The sequence below is a fragment of the Nilaparvata lugens genome, chromosome X (assembly GCF_014356525.2).
Source record: "Nilaparvata lugens isolate BPH chromosome X, ASM1435652v1, whole genome shotgun sequence".
NCBI classification, from domain to species: Eukaryota; Metazoa; Arthropoda; class Insecta; order Hemiptera; family Delphacidae; genus Nilaparvata; species Nilaparvata lugens.
The window spans coordinates 82872223-82896259 of NC_052518.1; the positions used below are offsets into that span (position 1 = coordinate 82872223).

At 34.6% G+C, this 24037-nt stretch overlaps 1 protein-coding gene across 1 annotated transcript; it reads right to left on the minus strand.

Annotated features, from left to right (window-relative positions):
- Positions 1-271: 271 nt before the first annotated feature.
- LOC120354364 lies at positions 272-21179 on the minus strand. The gene is made up of 5 exons (XM_039441408.1): positions 21172-21179; positions 16509-16663; positions 9110-9421; positions 7639-7950; positions 272-794 (listed from the first exon to the last, which is right to left on the minus strand). The coding sequence occupies exons 1-5, from the start codon at positions 21177-21179 to the stop codon at positions 478-480; spliced, it is 1104 nt and encodes a 367-aa protein (XP_039297342.1). The 3' UTR covers positions 272-477.
- Positions 21180-24037: the final 2858 nt, after the last annotated feature.

Sequence of the window (24037 nt, forward strand, 5' to 3'; positions counted from 1 at the left end):
GAAATAGAATGTATTGAGAGCTGAGAAAGGTTCAAGAATGCAATAAAAGCTAAATTTGAACGATGCATCTCCGTACAGTTTAGAGGAAAGCTTCAACTGTTGGCGCGTGAAGGCATTTTTTTTTGCAAACATATTTTTTAACTACGGTAGTTTGTATGTTCTGATTTTCTTCTTTTCTTTTCTCTCTTTTATAATTTACTTTTTTGAGTACTGTACTCAATACTTTTGACGTGTCAAATACTACCAACCTTTGCTTGATACTGTAGTGTTATATGACGAAAATTAAACTAACTAACATACCACTATATTATTTTGACAACATCAACGTCATTTTCTTTCAATTATGGAGAAATACCACTACATCTCTTACCATACAATCAAATTGAATAAGGAAAAGCTGGAGAAGGAAAATAACAAGGAAGATGAGGAGAGAAAGAAAGATAATAATGAATGGCCATAAAAGTTGTTTCGAAAATACTAACCTGAAGTATGCTTTAACGAATATCGGTATGTTTCCAGTTGAGATCTGAGTTCCTTTCTTTCCAGGTAAGTTTTGGATGCCCACTCCTCACCACTGAAAAACTTCTCAATGTCAAGTGTGACACAGAGGTCACGAGGCGGGTCCGCATTGATCGTGTCTTCACTGCTCTCAGTTGGAAAAGATGGGTTTGCACTGGTACTAGCGCCTTCAATCACTCTGTTTACATTTTTGGCCAATCTGGCTATTCTTGCACGGTTTTCTTCCTTTCTCTTTTTGTAATCTTCAATGAAGTATGGAACTTCAGGTTGACGGCCTACAATAAAGCATAAATATCATAAAAAACAATGTATTAGTGGAAATGTTCTATTCCAAGTAATTGTTCCTACGTAATTCTATACGTGTAAAAGTCGGTTCTTCACTTTATTATAGTATATATTCAAGAAGCGCTACCAGAAAAGCTTTCTTATGTAACAAAACTGGACAAATACTTTGTAGCTACTTTGAAGATTGGTTCATTCACTATTGTTAAGCCTCTGTAATATTTTAGGGCCATAAATGCAAATATTTGTGAATGGGTCAGAAATAAAACTGAGAGATCATGTAATGTTTTGCATGCTATTTTCAAACCAAAAAATATGAAAATTTGATTTAATTGAATCTATCAATTACACCCACATATTTTCATTGCACGATGTCCTTTATAACAGTTTAAAGTGATAAACATAATAGCATAACTGAAATTATATAATTAAAAATATATATATTGTAGCGTCAAAGGTGAATTTACTTGTCCAGAAAACCACTGCTGATTGAGGAAACCGCATACAGTCTACTGACATCCCGCCATAAAAAGGTAATCCACAAAGCTACCAAGTAATTGTGTTTGGCTTAAGAATTATTGAAACTATTATAAAAAAATGCCACAAATCTATATAATATAGCAAAGCAGATACTGCTCAGTTATTCTATCAAGTTCATCATAATAAGGAAAGTTCGTTGATTTAGATCCGTATTCAGAGATGATTTTTCAAGCTTTGTTGGTCAAGGTTACTTCTATAAAGGTACAAACACACTGAAGGCGGAGCGGAGCGTGGCGTGGTGTGGTCAGAGCGTTCATGATACACACTGGAAGCGTCTGAGCGTCAAGCGTCAAGGGCCTAGTAGAGTACAAGAGTAGACCAGACTGGCACACGCTCTGTGACACTCCGCTTGTAGATGTAGACGATCCAATAAACAAACCAGCTTGTTCCAAAGTTTGACACCACGCTCCGCTCCGCTCCGCTCTGCGAGTAGACGCTTCCAGTGTGTTGCAGCTCATTACTTAACATGGTATTGTTCACGACGCTCCGCTCCGCTTTCAGTGTGTTTGTACCCTAAGCATGCTTGAAATGGAAACCGTATACATAAACGTACATACGGAAAGAACAAATTGAAACTATGAGTAGGCAAGCATACTTGAAACCTCATTTGAAAAAATCTCGCTTTCAAATCAGTGGAGTTTTTATTTTAAATGAGACGATATTTATTATTAGATTAAGAAAGATTAAAACAAAATATAAAAGAACGATAAATGTTTGTTGGAACAGATGAATTATATAAACTATTTCAAATTGTATTTTCAAATCTATGATTGAATAGTGCAATTTATGATTGGCTGCAACCCATGAGATTATAATTTCTAGTCATAAGTTGAATATATTTTCAAGAAGCAATACAATAATCATACTTGACAAGTAGTCAAGTGACCTTGATGAACATAGAATTCTTTTCAAGAAGATTTCTCAAGCCGTTCTCAACAGGATATGTGCATAATGCTTATTCGAGACGTCTTGAAATTGTTTCTGGATAAGGCTCAAATTTCTTCTTCCTTGTGGATTCTTCTATTCTTCGGGAAAAGCCATGTCAAGAAAAAGAGAGATGAGCTCAACTACAAGTAAAGAAGGATATATTGGCTGATAGGAAGGAATTAAAGCTTATCAGCCTACAATAAAATTCTACTCTACAAACAAATACTGAGACCTGCCTGGTTGTATAGTGCGCAACTGTGGGGCTGTACAGCAGACAGCAAAATTGGCATAATCCATGCTCCATATTTCATCAGGAACGCCGACCTTCATAGAGACCTTCAGGTGGAGACAGTCAAGGAGATGATTGTAAAAACAGCCATGAATGAATGAGTTGAGTAATTTATTCAATAAAACAATTGATTTGAAATTATATGAGGATAAAAGTATCAAGATAAACTTGTCATTGCACAAATCCCACGTTCATATTCCACATTTTTGTCATGCATGTATGTAACTATTGAGCGACAATAAATAAGCTTATGAAAAACATAACAAATCATTTCATAAATCATTGTACAATAGTATCCATTAATAATAATAACAATAATAATAATCATAATAATAATAATAGCTTTATTGGCATTCATGAAATGAACAAAAGCCTCTCAATTGAGGTAATTTTGGTTGGCAGTTACAAAAAAAAACATCTTGAAATGACAAAATTTCCAATATATTGAATTTTATTTAGTAAATTTTACAAATTGTCCATGATTCTTTGCCGACAACAGCCAGGGATCGGAGAAGGTGGCAAAGAATCGTTGTATCCGAACAAGCTGAATTATCTTGTCTTATTTCATTAGGCAATTTAATAACTTTCTGACATAGAAATAGCTGATTATAGTAAATAGTAATTGTAGTAATTAGCAGTGAACAGTAGTACAGATTAGATACCAATATTAATAATTTATTCTTTCAGAATTGCTTTTTAGAAATCAACATTATTTTATGAATAGGCAGACCATAATCAACAGCAAAGAGTATAACGCTAGCGCGTGAACTTGCAACTGTAATAATTGTATGGGTGGAAAAGAAAAATAATCTTGAGCTAGATAGGTTAAAGAATAACGTGGCTTACAAATAATTTTAAATTTAGGTGGGCTACCTACAATGTTTTCAGTTGAGAAATATCAGACCAGAATAGACTAGAGATAGAGTGAGTAAACGAACAGTGGAGAGAGAAAGTAAAGTTTCTCCTTCTACAACTGCTTACCACTCCTACCCTTATGGTAAGTTGGAGGGGAGGAGACTCCTCCCCTTCTCAACACACTAAGGGGCGAGGCCACACGAAGAGTTTTTTCATGCGTTTTCAGGCGAGTCGGCAGGGCAGGAAGCTCTCTGATTGGCTGATATGGTCTTGATCTAACACCAAGACGCCTGTAGTCTACTAGAAGCCGCGAGACTCAACTCAGTTTTTTTTAGAGTGTGGGTAAACGTTTGTCAGTTCGTTCTCAGCAGCGGTATGAATGCAGAGTGAGAGGGGAAGTGTGAGAGAGACATTCCCACCACTATGTCCCTACAATACCAGCGACTTTTTCACCGTTTGAGGGTCATGTTATTATCTCGTAGCCTCTAACACATTCAAACCTATTTCACAGACACTAAAAAGGCAAATGCAGTACGGCTAAGAATTTCAGCGATGCCATAATTGTGTACAATAGATACTTTTCAAACTCTTAAAAAATTTAACCACTTACATTTGAAATTACCACCAGATATTGGTAAATAAGTTTCAAGGTTTCAGATTCAACTTGATGGATGAAATAGAAAAATACTTACAGAATAATCTTCAAATTTCTATCAACTTCCTGTAATTCTAAATATAGAGATGAAAATTACTGAGATGTTGCAATTATTCAAATGCAAATGATTCAACTATTTTATTATTAAACGAAAATCCATATTGATGCTGTAATTCACCCCGAAGACTTCTGCTACAGCAAATATTGACAACAGGTAAACAGCTAGATGGAAATTCGATGAGCGCTACTATTCAAAAATTATTTGTCAGCCCAGGAATCGAACCCAGTACCTCCTAATTGCCGGTCAGGAATGCTTACCCTTACACTAAACTGACAATCTCTGGATAGCAGCGCTCATATTATACGAAGCCATAGTGGCCAGTCAGTCTACAGATGAAAATTACTGAGATGTTGCAATTATTCAAATGCTAATGATTCAACAATCCTAATATATTAAGCGAGCAATTTCTGTATATCTCTTTATATTTTTATACTGGTTATTTTTATATCTGGTTATCTAGTTATTCATGTTCAACGGAACTCGAAAACGGCTCTAAAGATTTTTACGAAATTTGGAACACAGTAGGTTTATGATATAAAAATTCGATTGCACTAGGTTTCATCCTTGGGAAAACTCGATGAACGACATTAAAAGGATAATTCATCCTTGGCTAAAACTTTCGTCGTCTGTGGATAGTAAAAAGTGAGCGAGTGATTCTGTGGAAAATCAAAATATCGCATCCCCGTAGTTCATAAGCTGACGTATAGCCAGCTGTAAAATATAAACACGATCATTTTAGAGAATTGTATTCTGTTCATCAATAAATAGAAATAACGAGCGAAGCTCGGTGCCCCGATATTTTTATTATTAAACGAAAATCCAAATTAAATGCTGTAATTCACCCCGAACACTAGCTATTGATAATTTTTAAATGATTAATTTCATTCTCATTATTAATATCCGTCTTCGGGGTGAATTACAGCATTTTTTTCAAATTCAAATTCATTTATTTGCCATAGAATAATACAGATTGATAAAATAAATATTCTAACTTACAAAATGGCACTACCGGCAAAGAAAACTTGTGCGCCGGCAGTGAGTTCGAACAACTGGGTACAGCAAACATGTCAATAGAAAGAAAAAGAGCTTATTCAAACCACTAGAATAACTAAAATTATTGAAACCAGGTCACATCTCAATACTTACAAACGATAAGACAAAGTAATTTGGATTTTCGTTTAATAATAAAATTGGTAATTCTAAATATAAAATCTATAGAAATGCGGATTCTATAGTGGGATTCACGTCATAAAGTCAGCACCAGATTAAGGCTGTTCGGTACACCTTTTTATTTTTATTTAAATTGGATAATCTTTTTCAATATAATTGTTAAGATCATTATAAAGGTGCGTACAGATATATGCGCCGCGAACATGAGCAATTCACTTTTAATCAGCTGATTATATCTGTATTTTTACAGAAACGGTGAGATACAGATATAAAAAGCTTGGCATCAGCTGATTAAAAGTGAATTGCTCATGTTCGCGGCGCGTAAATCTGTACGCACCTCATGAGTGAGAAAAAGTGACAACTGAAATTTTTAAGTGGTTTAATAAGCGAGTTATGGGTTGTTGAAGTGCTAACTCCGTTTTCTTTCCAGATCATAAACGGTTTCGAATTTTCGATTGGAGTTTTTTTAATACATTCAGTATATCATTGGCTTTCTTCTAATATGCGTTTTCCGCGATTAATGAAAAATAAACAAGTTATCGAATTTACAAAAAAATGTTACTTTTTTATTTATGAACGAAATGGGGATAAAATGTTTTTGTTTGGTAAGATACATTTTACGAATTTTTAAGAGAAGTTCTAATAATATAGTCGAAACCGTTTATGATCTGGAAAGAAAACGGAAACTGGAAAGTTAGCACTTCAACAACCACATAACTCGCTTATTAGACCACTTGAAAATTATAGTTGCCACTTTTTCTCACTCTTATAATGATCTTAACAATTATATTGAAAAATATTATCCAATTTAAATAATGAAAAAAATGTGCCGAACAGCCTTAACATTGATTTGCTTACTTGTCAAACATTAGACAAAGCGAAGACTCCATCCTTTACTAGCTCCACACCGCTGCCAAATTGCTTTCAGACTACTTAGAAATACGATGATGAACTACCAAAATACGAAAATGTATTATTAAATCAAGATAGAATATATTTCGTCACTGCAATGTAATTATATTAGATATTATTAATTTTATATTATTGATATTAGATCAGATATACCAAGATGATTGAATAACAGCTGTCTAGAATGGACGGCGGTGGTAACAGAGAATCGGCAACTTTGCCAGTCTATCATTTCCACTGACAAGAATCACATCCGGCGCCGTAACCGGGGGAACAGCCGTCCGGCAGTACGCCATCTCGTGTATTCCTGGGCTAAGGGGGGTCCGGCGATGACAGTTCCCCCCCCCCCAAAGTGACCCACCAACTGCGGGTAATTATCAACTGCGAGCAAATGATTGACACTTGGACATATAATATTATAAGGGCCGTTTGCACAGTGACAGGTTGAGCTAAATTTCATTTTAAACTGGATTAAATCCGTATCAAGTCTCGTTTGTTATAATGTGTTTCATTTTGAGTTCAATGGAATGAGGAGCATTACGATAAAGCCAATGGAAAGAGTTTGATCATTGCATTGAGTTTTCGAGACGAGGGATTTGGATGTTAATATTTAATCTATTTCTGGTAGGATAATATGCTGAATTTCTGTAATAGAGAATTGTTTCTTTTAATAAAAATTAAAAGGTTTTTAATGAAGAGCTGTTTATATTCAAAACTGGAAATTCGAGGAACACGATGAGTAGGTATCTGTTATTTTTCAAAAGAAGCGTTTTAATGAGTGATCTTTGTGAAACGGCAAGGGGCTGCAATACATTGGATGAGGCACCCCCCCCCCCCACGCCAAGATGCCATATTCGAGCAGGACTGAACAGGACTTGCCCTAGCTGACCAAATGCGAAGTTCAGCTGCCTAAGGTACTGCACATGAGCGGATTAAGAGCTTATAACTCTCTTCCTATTGAAATAGAATGTATTGAGAGCTCAGAAAGGTTCAAGAATGCAATAAAAGCTAAATTGAACGATGCATCTCCGTACAGTTTAGAGGAAAGCTTCAACTGTTGGCGCGTTTAGGATTTTTTTGCAAGGCATATTTTTTTAACTCCTTTGTATGTTCTGATTTTCTTCTTTTTTTCTCTCTTTTATAATTACTTTTTTGAGTACTGTACTCAATACTTTTGACGTGTCATTAACTACCTAGCTTTGCTTGATGCTGTAGTGTTATATGACGAAAATTAAACTAACTAACATACCACTATATTATTTTGACAACATAAACGTCATTTTCTTTCAATTATGGAAATACTACTACATCTCTTACCATACAATCAAATTGAATAAGGAAAAGCTGGAGAAGGAAAATAACAAGGAAGATGAGGAGAGAAAGAAAGATATAATAATGGCCATAAAAGTTGTTTCGAAAATACTAACTAACCTGAAGTATGCTTTAACGAATATCGGTATGTTTCCAGTTGAGATCTGAGTTGCTTTCTTTCCAGGTGAGTTTTGGATGCCCACTCCTCACCACTGAAAAACTTCTCAATGTCAAGTGTGACACAGAGGTCACGAGGCGGGTCCGCATTGATCGTGTCTTCACTGCTCTCAGTTGAGAAAGATGGGTTTGCACTGGTACTAGCGCCTTCAATCACTCTGTTTACATTTTTGGCCAATCTGGCTATTCTTGCACGGTTTTCTTCCTTTCTCTTTTTGTAATCTTTGATGAAGTATGGAACTTGAGGTTGACGGCCTACAATAAAGCATAAATATCATCAAAAACAGTGTATTAGTGGAAATGTTCTATTCCAAGTAATTGTTCCTACGTAATTTCTGTACGTGTAAAAGTCGGTTCTATACTTTATTATAGTTATATTCAAAAAGCGCTACTAGAAAAACTTTCTTAGGTAACAAAAGTGGACAGATACTTTGAAGATTGGTTCATTCACTATTGTTAAGCCTCTGTAATATTTTAGGGCCAGAAATGCAAATATTTGTGAATGGGTCAGAAATAAAACTGAGAGATTCAATGTTTTGCATGCTATTTTCAAACCAAAAAATATGAAAATTTGATTCAATTGAATCTATTGTTACACCCACATATTTTCATTGCACGATGTCCTTTATAACAGTTTAAAGTGATAAACATAATAACACAACTGAAATTATATAATTAAAAATATATATATTGTAGTAGTATATTGCAGTAGACTGGCCAACCCGCCATAACAAGGTAACCCTCTGAGCTACCAAGTAATTGTGTTTGGCTTAAGAATTATTGAAACTATAACAACTATTATAAAATGCTGTACAGACAGCAAAATTGGCATAATCCATGCTTCATATTTCATCAGGAACGCCGACCTTCATAGAGACCTTCAGGTGGAGACAGTCAAGGAGATGATTGTAAAAACAGCAAGGACCTATGAAGAGCCTCTATATGACCATCAAAATGTTGAGGCAATCCAGCTTTTGAGCAACTGCAATAAAAGATAAATTGAACGATGCATCTCCGTACAGTTTAGAGGAAAGCTTCAACTGTTGGCGCGTTTAGGATTTTTTTGCTAGGCATATTTTTTCAACTCCTTTGTATGTTCTGATTTTCTTCTTTTTCTCTCTTTTATAATTACTTTTTTGAGTACTGTACTCAATACTTTTGACGAGTCATTAACTACCTAGCTTTGCTTGATGCTGTAGTGTTATATGACGAAAATTAAACTAACTAACTACCACTATATTATTTTGACAACATCAACGTCATTTTCTTTCAATTATGGAGAATACCACTACATCTCTTACCATACAATCAAATTGAATAAGGAAAAGCTGGAGAAGGAAAATAACAAGGAAGATGAGGAGAGAAAGAAAGATATAATAATGGCCATAAAAGTTGTTTCGAAAATACTAACTACCTGAAGTATGCTTTAACGAATATCGGTATGTTTCCAGTTGAGATCTGAGTTGCTTTCTTTCCAGATGAGTTTTGGATGCCCACTCCTCACCACTGAAAAACTTCTCAATGTCAAGTGTGACACAGAGGTCACGAGGCGGGTCCGCATTGATCGTGTCTTCACTGCTCTCAGTTGAGAAAGATGGGTTTGCACTGGTACTAGCGCCTTCAATCACTCTGTTTACATTTTTGGCCAATCTGGCTATTCTTGCACGGTTTTCTTCCTTTCTCTTTTTGTAATCTTTGATGAAGTATGGAACTTCAGGTTGACGGCCTACAATAAAGCATAAATATCATAAAAAACAATGTATTAGTGGAAATGTTCTATTCCAAGTAATTGTTCCTACGTAATTCTATACGTGTATAAGCCAGTTCTTTACTTTATTATAGTATATATTTAATAAGCGCTACCAGAAAAGCTTTCTTAGGTAACAAAACTGGACAGATACTTTGTAGCTACTTTGAAGATTGGTTCATTCACTCTTGTTAAGCCTCTGTAATATTTTAGGGTCAGAAATGCAAATATTTGTGAATGGGTCAGAAATAAAACTGAGATTATAATATTTAAAAAGCGCTACCAGAAAAGCTTTCTTAGGTAACAAAACTGGACAGATACTTTGTAGCTACTTTGAAGATTGGTTCATTCACTCTTGTTAAGCCTCTGTAATATTTTAGGGTCAGAAATGCAAATATTTGTGAATGGGTCAGAAATAAAACTGAGAGATTCAATGTTTTGCATGCTATTTTCAAACCAAAAAATATGAAAATTTGATTCAATTGAATCCATCAGTTATACCCACATATTTTCATTGCACGATGTCCTTTATAACAGTTTAAAGTGATAAACATAATAACATAACTGAAATTATATAATTAAAAATATGATATATATATATATATATATATATATATATAATATATATAAATATGTAGCGTCAAGGTAAATTTTACTTGTCCAGAAAACCACTGCTGATTGAGGAAACCGCATACAGTCTACTGACAACCGCAATAACAGGTAACCAATCCTCTGAGCTACCAAGTAATTGTGTTTGGCTTAAGAATTATTGAAACTCTTATAAAAAAAGGCCCAATCTTATAATATAGCAAAGCAGATACTGCTCAGTTATTCTATCAAGTTCATCATAATAAGGAAAGTTCGTTAATTTAGGACCGTATTCAGAGATGATTTTTCAAAGCTTTGTTTGTCAAGGCTACTTCTATAAAGGTACAAACACACTGAAGACGGAGCGGAGCGTGGCGTGGTGTGGTCAGAGCGTTCATGATACACACTGGAAGCGTCTGAGCGTCAAGCGTCAAGGGCCTAGTAGAGTACAAGAGTAGACCAGCCTGGCACACGCTCTGTGACACTCCGCTTGTAGACGATCCAATAAACAAACCAGCTTGTTCCAAAGTTTGACGCCACGCTCCGCTCCGCTCTGCGAGTAGACGCTTCCAGTGTGTTGCAGCTCATTACTTAACATGATCTTGTTCACGACGCTTTGCTCCGCTTTCAGTGTGTTTGTACCCTAAGCATGCTTGAAATGGAAACCGTATACATAAACGTACATACGGAAAGAACAAATTGAAACTATGAGTAGGCAAGCATACTTGAAACCTTATTTGTAAAAATCTCGCTTTCATATCAGTGGAGTTTTTATTTTTAATGTAGACGATATTTATTATTAGATTAAGAGAAATTAAAACAAAATGTAACAGAACGATAAATGTTTGTTGAAAGAGATGAATGATATAAACTATTTCAAATTGTATTTTTAAATCTATGATTGAATAGTGCAATTTATGATTGGCTGCAACCCATGAGATTATAATTTCTAGTCATATGCATGGTAAAGTTGAATATTTTCAATAAGCAATACAATAATCATACTTGACAAGTAGTCAAGTGACCTTGATGAACACAGAATTCTTTTCAAGCCGTTCTCAACAGGATATGTGCATAATGCTTATTCGAGACGTCTTGAAATCGTTTCTCAATAGGGCTCAAATTTCTTCTTCCTTGTGGATTCTTCTATTCTTCGGGAAAAGCCATGTCAAGAAAAAGAGGGATGAGCTCAACTACAAGTACAGTAGGATATATTGGCTGATAGGAAGGAATTCAAGCTTATCAGCCTACAATGAAATTCTACTCTACAAACAAATACTGAGGCCTGTCTGGTTGTATAGTGCGCAACTGTGGGGCTGTACAGCAGACAGCAAAATTGGCATAATCCATGCTCCATATTTCATCAGGAACGCCGACCTTCATAGAGACCTTCAGGTGGAGACAGTCAAGGAGATGATTGTAAAAACAGCCATGAATGAATGAGTTGAGTAATTTATTCAATAAAACAATTGATTTGAAATTTATATGAGGATAAAAGTATCAAGATAAACTTGTCATTGCACAAATCCCACGTTCATATTCCACATTTTTGTCATGCATGTATGTAACTATTGAGCGACAATAAATAAGCTTATGAAAAACATAACAATTCATTTCATAAATCATTGTACAATAGTATCCATTAATAATAATAACAATAATAATAATCATAATAATAATAGCTTTATTGGCATTCATGAAATGAACAAAAGCCTCTCAATTGAGGTAATTTTTGGTTGGCAGTTACAAAAAAAAACATCTTGAAATAACAAAATTTACAATATATTGAATTTTATTTAGTAAATTTTACAAATTGTCCATGATTCTTTGCCGACAACAGCCAGGGATCGGAGAAGGTGGCAAAGAATCGTTGTATCCGAACAAGCTGAATTATCTTGTCTTATTTCATTAGGCAATTTAATAACTTTCTGACATAGAAATGACATAGCTGATTATAGTAAATAGTAATAATTGTAGTAATTAGCAGTGAACAGTAGTACAGATTAAATACCAATATTAATAATTTATTCTTTCAGAGTTGCTTTTTAGAAATCAACATTATTTTATGAATAGGCAGACAGACCATAATCAACAGCAAAGAGTTTAACGCTAGCGCGTGAACTTGCAACTGTTGATATGGGTGGAAAAGAAAAATAATCTTGAGCTAGATAGGTTAAAGAATAATGTGGCTTAAAAATAATTTTAAATTTAGGTGGGCTACCTACAATGTTTTCAGTTGAGAAACATCAGACCAGAATAGACTAGAGATAGAGTGAGTAAACGAACAGTGGAGAGAGAAAGTAAAGTTTCTCCTTCTACAACTGCTTACCACTCCTACCCTTATGGTAAGTTGGAGGGGAGGAGACTCCTCCCCTTCTCAACACACTAAGGGGCGAGGCCACACGAAGAGTTTTTTCATGCGTTTTCAGGCGAGTCGGCAGGGCAGGAAGCTCTCTGATTGGCTGATATGGTCTTGATCTAACACTAAGACGCCTGTAGTCTACTAGAAGCCGCGAGACTCAACTCAATTTTTTTAGTGTGTGGGTAAACGTTTGTCAGTTCGTTCTCAGCAGCAGGTATCTTCACTTCAAACAATTTCTGTTCTGGCGGTATGAATGCAGAGTGAGAGGGGAAGTGTGAGAGAGACATTCCCACCACTATGTCCCTACAATACCAGCGACTTTTTTCACCGTTTGAGGTTCATGTTATTATCTCGTAGCCTCTAACACATTCAAACCTATTTCACAGACACTAAAAAGGCAAATGCAGTACGGCTAAGAATTTCAGCGATGCCATAATTGTGTACAATAGATACTTTTCAAACTCTTAAAAAATTTAACCACTTACATTTAAAATTACACACCAGATATTGGTAAATAAGTTTCAAGGTTTCAGATTCAACTTGATGGATGAAATAGAAAAATACTTACAGAATAATCTTCAAATTTCTATCAACTTCCTGTAATTTTAAATATAGAGATGAAAATTACTGAGATGTTGCAATTATTCAAATGCTAATGATTCAACTATTTTATTATTAAACGAAAATCCATATTAAATGCTGTAATTCACCCCGAAGACTTCTGCTACAGCAAATATTGACAACAGGGTAAACAGCTAGATGGAAATTCGATGAGCGCTACTATTCAAAAATTATTTGTCAGCCCAGGAATCGAACCCAGTACCTCCTAATTGCCGGTCAGGAATGCTCACCCTTATACCAAACTGACAATCTCTGGATAGCAGTTCTCATTTTATACGAAGCAATAGTGGCCAGTTAGTCTACAGATGAAAATTACTGAGATGTTGCAATTATTCAAATGCTAATGATTCAACAATCCTAATATATTAAGCGAGCAATTTCTGTATATCTCTTTATATTTTTATATCTGGTTATCTAGTTATTTATGTTCAACGGAACTCGAAAACGGCTCTAAAGATTTTTACGAAATTTGGAACACAGTAGGTTTATGATATAAAAATTCGATTGCACTAGGTTTCATCCTTGGGAAAACTCGCTGAACGACATTAAAAGGATAATTCATCCTTGGCTGAAACTTTCGTCGTCTGTGGATAGTAAAAAGTGAGCGAGTGATTCTGTGGAAAATCAAAATATCGCATCCCCGTGGATCATAAGCTGACGTATAGCCAGCTGTAAAATATAAACACGATCATTTTAGAGAATTGTATTCTGTTCATCAATAAATAGAAATAACGAGCGAAGCTCGGTGCCCCGATATTTTTATTATTAAACGAAAATCCAAATTAAATGCTGTAATTCACCCCGAAGACTAGTTATTGATAATTTTCAAGTGATTAATTTCTTTCCCATTATTAATATCCGTCTTCGGGGTGAATTACAGCATTTTTTTCAAATTCAAATTCATTTATTTGCCATAGAATAATACAGATTGATAAAATAAATATTCTAACTTACAAAATGGCACTACCGGCAAAGAAAACTTGTGCGCCGGCAGTGAGCTCGAACAACTGGGTACAGCAAACATGTCAATAGAAAGAAAAAGAGCTTATTCAAACCACTAGAATAACTAAAATTATTGAAACCAGGTCACATCTCAATACTTACAAACGATAAGACAAAGTAATTTGGATTTTCGTTTAATAATAAAATTGGTAATTCTAAATATAAAATCTATAGAAATGCGGATTCTATAGTGCGATTCACGTTATAAAGTCAGCACCAGATTAAGGCTGTTTGGTACACCTTTTTATTTTTATTTAAATTGGATAATCTTTTTCAATATAATTGCTAAGATCATTATAAAGGTGCGTACAGATATACGCGCCGCGAACATGAGCAATTCACTTTTAATCAGCTGATTATATCTGTATTTTTACAGAAACGGTGAGATTCAGATATAAAAAGCTTGGCATCAGCTGATTAAAAGTGAATTGCACATGTTCGCGGCGCGTAAATCTGTAAGCACCTCATGAGTGAGAAAAAGTGGCAACTGAAATTTTCTAAGTGGTTTAATAAGCGAGTTATGGGTTGTTGAAGTGCTAACTCCGTTTTCTTTCCAGATCATAAACGGTTTCGAATTTTCGATTGGAGTTTTTTTTAATACATTCAGTATATCATTGGCTTTCTTCTAATATGCGTTTTCCGCGATTAATGCCAAAATAAACAAGTTATCGAATTTACAAAAAAATGTTACTTTTTTATTTATGAACGATATGGGGAATAAAATGTTTTTGTTTGGGAAGATACATTTTTCGAGTTTTTAAGAGAAGTTCTAATAATATAGTCGAAACCGTTTATGATCTGGAAAGAAAACGGAATCTGGAAAGTTAGCACTTCAACAACCCATAACTCGCTTATTAGACCACTTGAAAATTATAGTTGCCACTTTTTCTCACTCTTATAATGTTCTTAACAATTATATTGAAAAATATTATCCAATTTAAATAATGAAAAAAGTGTGCCGAACAGCCTTAACATTGATTTGCTTACTTGTCAAACATTAGACAAAGCGAACGACTCCATCCTTTACTAGCTCCACACCGCTGCCAAATTGCTTTCAGACTACTTAGAAATACGATGATGAACTACCAAAATACGAAAATGTATTATTAAATCAAGATAGAATATATTTCGTCACTGCAATGTAATTATATTAGATATTATTAATTTTATATTATTGATATTAGATCAGATATACCAAGATGATTGAATAACAGCTGTCTAGAATGGACGGCGGTGGTAACAGAGAATCGGCAACTTTGCCAGCCTATCATTTCCACTGACATGAATCACATCCGGCGCCGTAACCGGGGAACAGCCGTCCGGCACTACGCCATCTCGTGTATTCCTGGGCTAAGGGGGGTCCGGCGATGACGGTCCCCCCCCAAAGTGACCCACCAACTGCGGGTAATTATCAACTGCGAGCAAATGATTGACACTTGGACATATAATATTATAAGGGCCGTTTGCACAGTGTCAGTTTAAACTAAATTTCATTTTAAACTGGATTAAATCCGTATCAAGTCTCGTTTGTTATAATGTGTTTCATTTTGAGTTCAATGGAAAGAGGAGCATTACGATAAAGCCAATGGAAAGAGTTTGATAATTGCATTGAGTTTTCGAGACGAGGGATTTGGATGTTAATATTTAATCTATTTCTGGTAGGATAATTATGCTGAATTTCTGTAAATAGGGAATTGTTTCTTTTAATAAAAATTAAAAGGTTTTTAATGAAGAGCTGTTTAATATTCAAAACTGGAAATTCGAGGAACAACAAATGAGTAGGGTATCTGTTATTTTTCAAAAGAAGCGTTTTAATGAGTGATCTTTGTGAAACGGCAAGGGGCTGCAATACATTGGATGAGGCACCCCGCCCCACGCCAAGATGCCATACCCACTGCACACTGATCGGCCCACTACAGTGACCGGCACCCAGGACTTGCCCTAGCTGACCAAATGCGAAGTTCAGCTGCCTAAGGTACTGCACATGAGCGGATTAAGAGCTTATAACTCTCTTCCTATTGAAATAGAATGTATTGAGAGCTCAGAAAGGTTCAAGAATGCAATAAAAGCTAAATTGAACGATGCATCTCCGTACAGTTTAGAGGAAAGCTTCAACTGTTGGCGCGTTTAGGATTTTTTTGCAAGGCTTTTTTTAACGCCTTTGTATGTTCTGATTTTCTTCTTTTTTTCTCTCTTTTATAATTACTTTTTTGAGTACTGTACTCAATACTTTTAACATGTCATTTACTACCTAGCTTTGCTTGATGCTGTAGTGTTATAAGACGAAAATTAAACTAACTAACATACCACTATATTATTTTGACAACATCAACGTCATTTTCTTTCAATTATGGAGAAATACCACTACATCTCTTACCATACAATCAAATTGAATAAGGAAAAGCTGGAGAAGGAAAATAACAAGGAAGATGAGGAGAGAAAGAAAGATAATATAAAATGGCCATAAAAGTTGTTTCGAAAATACTAACTAACCTGAAGTATGCTTTAACGAATATCGGTATGTTTCCAGTTGAGATCTGAGTTCCTTTCTTTCCAGGTGAGTTTTGGATGCCCACTCCTCACCACTGAAAAACTTCTCAATGTCAAGTGTGACACAGAGGTCACGAGGCGGGTCCGCATTGATCGTTCTTCACTGCTCTCAGTTGGAAAAGATGGGTTTGCACTGGTACTAGCGCCTTCAATCACTCTGTTTACATTTTTGGCCAATCTGGCTATTCTTGCACGGTTTTCTTCCTTTCTCTTTTTGTAATCTTCAATGAAGTATGGATCTTTAGGTTGACGGCCTACAATAAAGCATAAATATCATCAAAAACAGTAGAATAGAACATGGCCAACTAAGATTGTTCAGCATATTACATACAATACATCACTAGCACTATAAGAGAAAGCAATCTATCATCAAGTTGGTTAAAAAACAAAAGATATGACATAATATACACTTTGTTTTGGTGGTTATAGATTTATTAGAGATTTTCATTGGCTCAAAAAATTAATTTTGGCTGATATTGTAGTTTTGTAGTATTGTATTGGCTGAAAATGTTTCATTTTTAAAAAATAGATTGTAATTTAATTCAATAGGAAAGACAATCAAGTGAACAATTTCAGGCAGGTGAGTATGAGAAAATTAACTTCAAATTGATAGAAATAGGAACATGTCGAAAGAAATATAGGCCAATAACACGTCTCTATAAATCAATCAATAGATTTCTATTTTACATAAAATATCCTCAGTAATAACACATTTTGGTGTTCAGTGGCCTGTTTCAAGAAATTTCTCAACACCATGAAATATTATAAAGGTACAGTATTGTATGCTTCCAAACTAAAAAAAATGACTAATATAAAAAAGAATACAATGAATGTAAGAAAAACATCACATAATATATTATAGTTAAAAACCACACACTTTTGATTGTTTTAAAAAACATCAATTACAAAAATTGAGGACATAATTTCAATAGATATGATTTTAAATGTTTATTAACCAAAAGGCTTTCAAGACGTGAAATCACAAAACGCTGTTGTTACACTGAACAGTTACACTAATGCCATTAAAACCTCAACCATAAATCACGCTTATATTGAAACAATCTACTAGAAACGCACAGTCCATTCTGTATGTACAATAATATTAGTTTAACTACATGCGTGCAAACAACATACAATATGTTTTTTTATTAATAAGTTGCAAAAAGAATTACATGCCAAGTGCAGTGTTTTGTTCTAAAATATAATTCTCATATCAAATAACACAACATTACAAACAAACTCAACACATGCAACCTGAAATCTTTGATGAATCCATAATAATCTCTTGAATGAGCTATTCATATAAACACATCATTCAAATAATTAGTGAGTAATTTCAAGTACAATAATGAAAAAATAACAAGACATCATTCAAATAATAAGTGAGAAAACTCAAGTACAATAATGAAAAAAATACAAAATAACAAGACAATAAGAAGTATAAAAGTGATATGTGTATAATGTATTTGATGCGTGTAGATCTGCACACAGATTAACAACAATAAACTGAATACAGCTACAGAAATACAATAGGAAATACTCTATCCATTTATATACAAATTTGAGGAACATTGGAAATGTCAAAGGTGCAAGAGTGCTATTATAGCCGCACATTAGTGCCCTTATTAATATTCATTTCGCATGTATAGATTGCAACTTTTATCACAAGAAAATTATTTTCATGGCAGTTTTATGTTTAAACAGAAACTTTCAGTTCTGGGCATGCTAAAAAGATATTCTTTTTTCAAAATATCATCAGGAGCCATCTTGATGTACGGCTACTATAGTACGAGTTCAAATTCAAAATAAAAATAGTCTATTTAACCCTACAGAGACACACTTACTTTATGCTAACACAGTAGACACACTGGGGTGTTTAACACCCCAATATAATTTTGCATTTTTCTTTGAAAAATATGAAAAAACAAGTACTTAGACCAAACTTCATCATTTCTTAATCATTTTTGTTCCAAGTGCAAACAGAAATCAAAAGTAAAGCACTGCTTATTAATATTTATACTAATTTCAGAAGTACGTATGTTCCGCCTAAGTGTTGGAGCTCCTAATCCGGTTTGAACGAATGGCTTGATCATTGCCAATGACAACTTCATCAAAAACTCACGTCTCTTCATTTTATTGCTTTGAATCTCAAGTTGTAGAGAATCATAGCATTCATTCCAATTTCATCCATCATCCCATACCACATTCGTAGTGACAATACAAGTAAATCTTTGTAATAAAAGTGTTTGATAAAAGTGCTACGTAAAAGACACTCTGGGGTGTTAGACACCCCAAACGAAGAACAAGATGAGCTGGTGACCTTGTAGAATGCTATTACTGATGGAAGTGGTGTGGAGAGTAGTTAACAACACTACAAACCTAATTTAGACTGGGCATAAATTCCCATCTGTTTGATATTGTCAACTGTAGAACAGAAAAAAATCCCTGGGGTGTAAAACACCCCAGTGTGTCTCTTTAGGGTTAAAAGATCGAATAATGACAAACAACGTCAAACATTACAAAATGCCAATAACAGTGCATTATATAAATCTGAATACAACAAGAATGGAAACAAAACATAATGTTTTATAGCTTGTTTATCCAAGAGTAATGTTCAAAAGCAGAAATTGAAAAAAGAATACTTGATATAATGATTTACCATGCCATGGTGGTTTATCAGAACGAGAAAAAGAAGACTATAAGGCCAGTTTCAGAGCTCGCACGACAGTGATAGTCGCGTAGGCCTACCTTATGTGAGAATTAGGCTCAGGTCGAGAAGAGACTCGACTCTAGTCGAGAGCATGTGTTTTCAAACGGTGACAGTCGCGGAGACAAAAGTGAGGTTCACGTTATAATGACAGTATTTGATCAACTTCGGTTTTGCTATCCTTGTCTATCATTCGACAAAGCCGGTGGTACTATCCTTTTCTAGGTCCACAACGATGACAATTATGTTTTTGACGGTGAAGAAATATAATTAATTAATGCAGAGAATTGGCATCGCTATTCTTCTATCTTTATCCACTGCCATTATAACGTGGACCACACTATAGAGTCGACTGGTCTGAGTGTCACCATTTGGAAACACGTGCTCTCGACTAGAGTAGAGTCTCTTGAGTCGCGAGTTGAGCCTTAAAGTAGCCGCACGATCAGCTTTGTACGGATTTGCAGTAGCCAGACAAGTGCGACTGACAGACGGTCGAGCTCTGTGACAGGCCTAAGTACCGTATATACAAAGCGAACTATTCACAGATTTTTCTGAAGATTTTGAAGGGATTCTTCTCAATTACAGAACAAAACAATAAGGTACAACCTAACTTGAGTGTACAAGATAAAAGGAAAACTAATACAAAGCCTATATACCGGTATTGGTTGGAACATTTCTGAAGAGGTAACTTATTAAACAGTGCATTACACATAAGAGCAAGCCAATGTATACGTTATCCATTCCCTGCTTACAATCTAGCAACACACCAAATCCCCCAAAGCTGAATTTATCAGTTTGAAATTATACATACAGCTCCATTGCTGCTAAGGCTTCCTTAAATATTGCGATGTTGAAACTGGAATGTCTCAACTGATGTGAAATCCACGGGCATCATGGAACACCAAATGAGGAATTCTTAAAAGTATCCACGGTTGTACGCGGATTTCTTAAAAGTATCCACGGTTGAACGCGGATTTCTTAAAAGTATCCACGGTTGAACGCGGATTTCAGCTGAGAATTAACATATGACATTTTATTTAAGAACCTTACAAGACAAGAATAAAATTCTTAGGTTCAATTCAAGTTACTAGGTCTCAAAAACATAATAAAATCTTTCCAGGAAACTTTACTTGAATATGATAAACAACAATCAGCGATAATATAACTGCAAATTTAGATAACGAAAATTCTTGTAGAAGTGCATAACGCAGATTAAAATAGTTTTCAATAGTAAATCTTTGTAAAGTGAAAAATTGGTTCAAAACACAGTTGATACATAGTGACTGTTAGCCATTTAAGTTAACAAATTTCTAGGTTCAACAGTCATAATGCTAAAAATATTGAATACCATCTTTTCTTATTAAGGCTAGCCTACTGGAATTATTGAAACACAATAAGTTATCAAGTACCCTTTTTAAATTATCAAAGCACAACAAACTAGTTTCAACTCTTCCCAAGAGCCAAGACTGAATTTACTATTGAATTGCATAGTAGTACTGTCAGGGCCTACCAGTTAAGTTACCGTATTAAATAAAATTAATTTCCTCTTCTCATTTGAAATATTATTATACATAATGTAACCACAAATAACTATTATCCGACTGCAAATTCATCAATAAATTTTCGAAATAATATTAAAAATGTTTTCTTGTTGCCAAGCTGGGTTAGGTACCGGTTTATGAACATAATAGCTAAATAACTTGGCTGTTTTAATTGATATTAAACCAGAGATTAGAAATAAATTAAGTGAATGTATGTTTATCAACCATTTGAAAGTATAATCACAATAAATATAAATGATAAAAATAACAATATTTACCTGAAAATTCCATTATCTTGTTTACTTTGTCAGTTTGTCGCAGATGCACATAACATAGGAGGAAAACAGATGTTACCAACCTTGCCATGGCAACGATTACTCAAAGCTCAAACTCAATTAGATTGATAGTTATTTTTGAATTTGAATTCTTTTTTTTTTGTTATGATAGATTAATGATTGCAAAAAACAAAAATTGATAGAACAAGATTCTATTTTCTAACAAGCTGTAAGGGCATCAACAGCTTAAGCTCTCAGCTCATGAAAGAAAAAAGTGATTCAATTACTTCTACGTTATGAAGTTCGATCGTTCATCCGTGTTCTTGAAAGTATGCCTACATAGAATCATAGAGTAAAGATACTGTTGTCTCTGATGGAGATTACCGTATCTGTAAATCGTACGGTCTGTCTCTTCATACCCCCAAGGTAAATTATATGCTTTCTATGGCAAACCGCTTGAAAAAGATTTGAATGAGGTCAGGCCAGGTTGAGTTTCAGCTTAAAAAAGGTTTGAATCAGGTCAGGCCAGGTTGAGTTTCAGAGGATGGATTCAAAAGGTTGGGTTTCAAAAGGTTTGGGATTCAAAAGGTTCAGATCTGGCTCATAATGGTAACTGTAAGCAATGAAATATTGATATTTGGTTTCAACTACTCTCGAATCTAGCAATTTACAATAATTATTTACAATTCCGATTTGTTCAGACTGCATAGGCTGTTGAAAAGTTTTTTTTTTCAACTTGATACTTGAGGTCGTTACCAAGGACTGGAACTTCCATTTAGGCAGTGTCTGAATTCTCTGACTACAGTAAAATAACCTGCATTGCTATTCCTTATGTGGAGTTGCTTGACTCCCAAAAAGAGGTTCCTCATAGTCATGAAAATCCTTTCCCAGGAGTCTATTTTCCACTGAGGTATAGAACCAAGAGACCCGTGTTTCCTATATTTTCCAAGGAAGGCTGCTAAAAAATCTTATTCCCTAGGATGAAAACATTGTAGTTCACAGCAGTTGGCTTCGGGGCACATCCAGTCTAGTGGCATGTCTTGTATTGTGGCTGTATTCATATACCACACCTTTTTTGAAATAGCTCCAGATACCTTTTTATATCAGCAAGCACAAAACATAATAATTGACTGTACTGTATTGATGTGTTGGTTGACCCATTGAAATATATATTCGATTTATCTTTGGCGAAAGGTTTATTTCCTACAAGGTGGAAGATTTCCAAGGTAATACCCATTTTCAAGTCTGGCAGAAAGGATCTAATTGATAACTATCGTCCGATCTCCCTGCTTTCAGTCTTTGCAAAGGTTTTGGAGCATGTTTTGTATGATGAGATTTTGTGTTACTCCCGTCCTCTGATATCGGACTGTCAACATGGGTTTCTCCCTGGAAGGTCTGTGGTCACCAATTTGATGGAGTTCACTATGGATGTTTCGAGGGTAATGGATTCTGGAGGTGAGGTTGATGTCATTTACACAGACTATGCAAAAGCATTTGATCGTGTTGATCAGGGAGCACTGTTGAGGAGACTTGATGATTTGGGTTTTTGTAAAATCTGGAATCTATGAACTTAAATGTAGTGATTGTGACAAATTCTATATCGGACAAATGGGTAGAAATTTCCATATCAGGTTTCGAGAACATATGCAAGCACTAAAATCTAAAAATTATACACAAAAGTCGGCATTTGCTGAAAACTTGATAGATTCAGGCCATAATTTTACAGATATAAATTCCAATATGAAAATACTTAATTATGGTAATAAAATTCAAAAACTGAATGTCAAAGAAGAATTCCATATTATAAAGCAGCAAAATTAAACAGAGATAAAATAATACACCTAATCCAATTAGACACCAATAACCCCATTTTTGATAGGATCATGCGAATATAAACCCAAAATTTACAGTCCTTGTTAATAAAAACATATGAATACACTAACATATGATCAAAATAAGAATCTTCCAGTAGTATTTATTTATTTACTTCATATCACTTGAAAATGGCATAAATGTCCGAAACATGTTATGAGAAAATATTTCAAAAAAAGGGTACTGAGATTTTTATTTTCTTTATATTTAGTATTTTACTGCTCTGCTCAGCAGGAAATTTACTGTTGATAATATGGTGCTTGATGGTGGCTTTAGGCCTATATGTGCAGTAAAATAATTACCATGCACACTTGTGAAATCAGCTCGGTAAAAATCTACTGTCGAAAAATGGGACCAGTTCTATTCACTCACCTTTTATACTGATCCATCTACTTTACTACTGCAGGATATAATTACTGCGACTAGCTTATATTTCCCCAATGGAACCTTTCTATTCCCAGACTACAAATTGAATATAATTGTGATTTATAAAGTGATTATATTCATACGGTATATTATATTGGTCCATTTCTATAATTTTTTTACTGCTATTCTACAGTGATGAAATGCTGCCTGAGGAACTTTACCTTTATGATTTATATTAATTGCCTATGATTCTGAATGAAAATTATAATTCAATAAGAATAACATCATAAGATTGAAGTATATCAATATGGCTTCACAGCAGAATTTCTCTTTACAAACCCAAATAAATATTATAGATCATAGCGACAGCTAGAAGCCAATATAGGATTGACTCAAGTCACTTGATACATCCTCTTCTCTTCCAATTCATTGAAAAACGTGGGGTTATGTTTTCAGTTGCACATTGCCAATAACTGGACAATTTTACCTTATTTCAAGTGATAAAACTGGGAAAATTATTCAAATTTAAATATACAGAGTAAGTCATATCCTTCTAGTCGTGACCCTGGGTCCCAGGGAGCGGGCATTTTTATTTTAGTTATAATTTTGCTTTCGTTTACTGTACTGTATATTGTGACCCATGTAAATTATGTCAGTAACACTTAAACTTGATGTAGAGTGATAGTGCTCTGTGACTTGTTGTTTTCGTGA

Bases quoted from the DNA above. Each gene is read 5' to 3' on its own strand.
- LOC120354364 (XM_039441408.1), bottom strand. The intron at 7,951-9,109 runs GTAGTTAGTATT...GCTTTATTGTAG, and splicing joins TTCGTTAAAGCATACTTCAG to GCCGTCAACCTCAAGTTCCA. The intron at 795-7,638 runs GTTAGTTAGTAT...GCTTTATTGTAG, and splicing joins TTCGTTAAAGCATACTTCAG to GCCGTCAACCTGAAGTTCCA.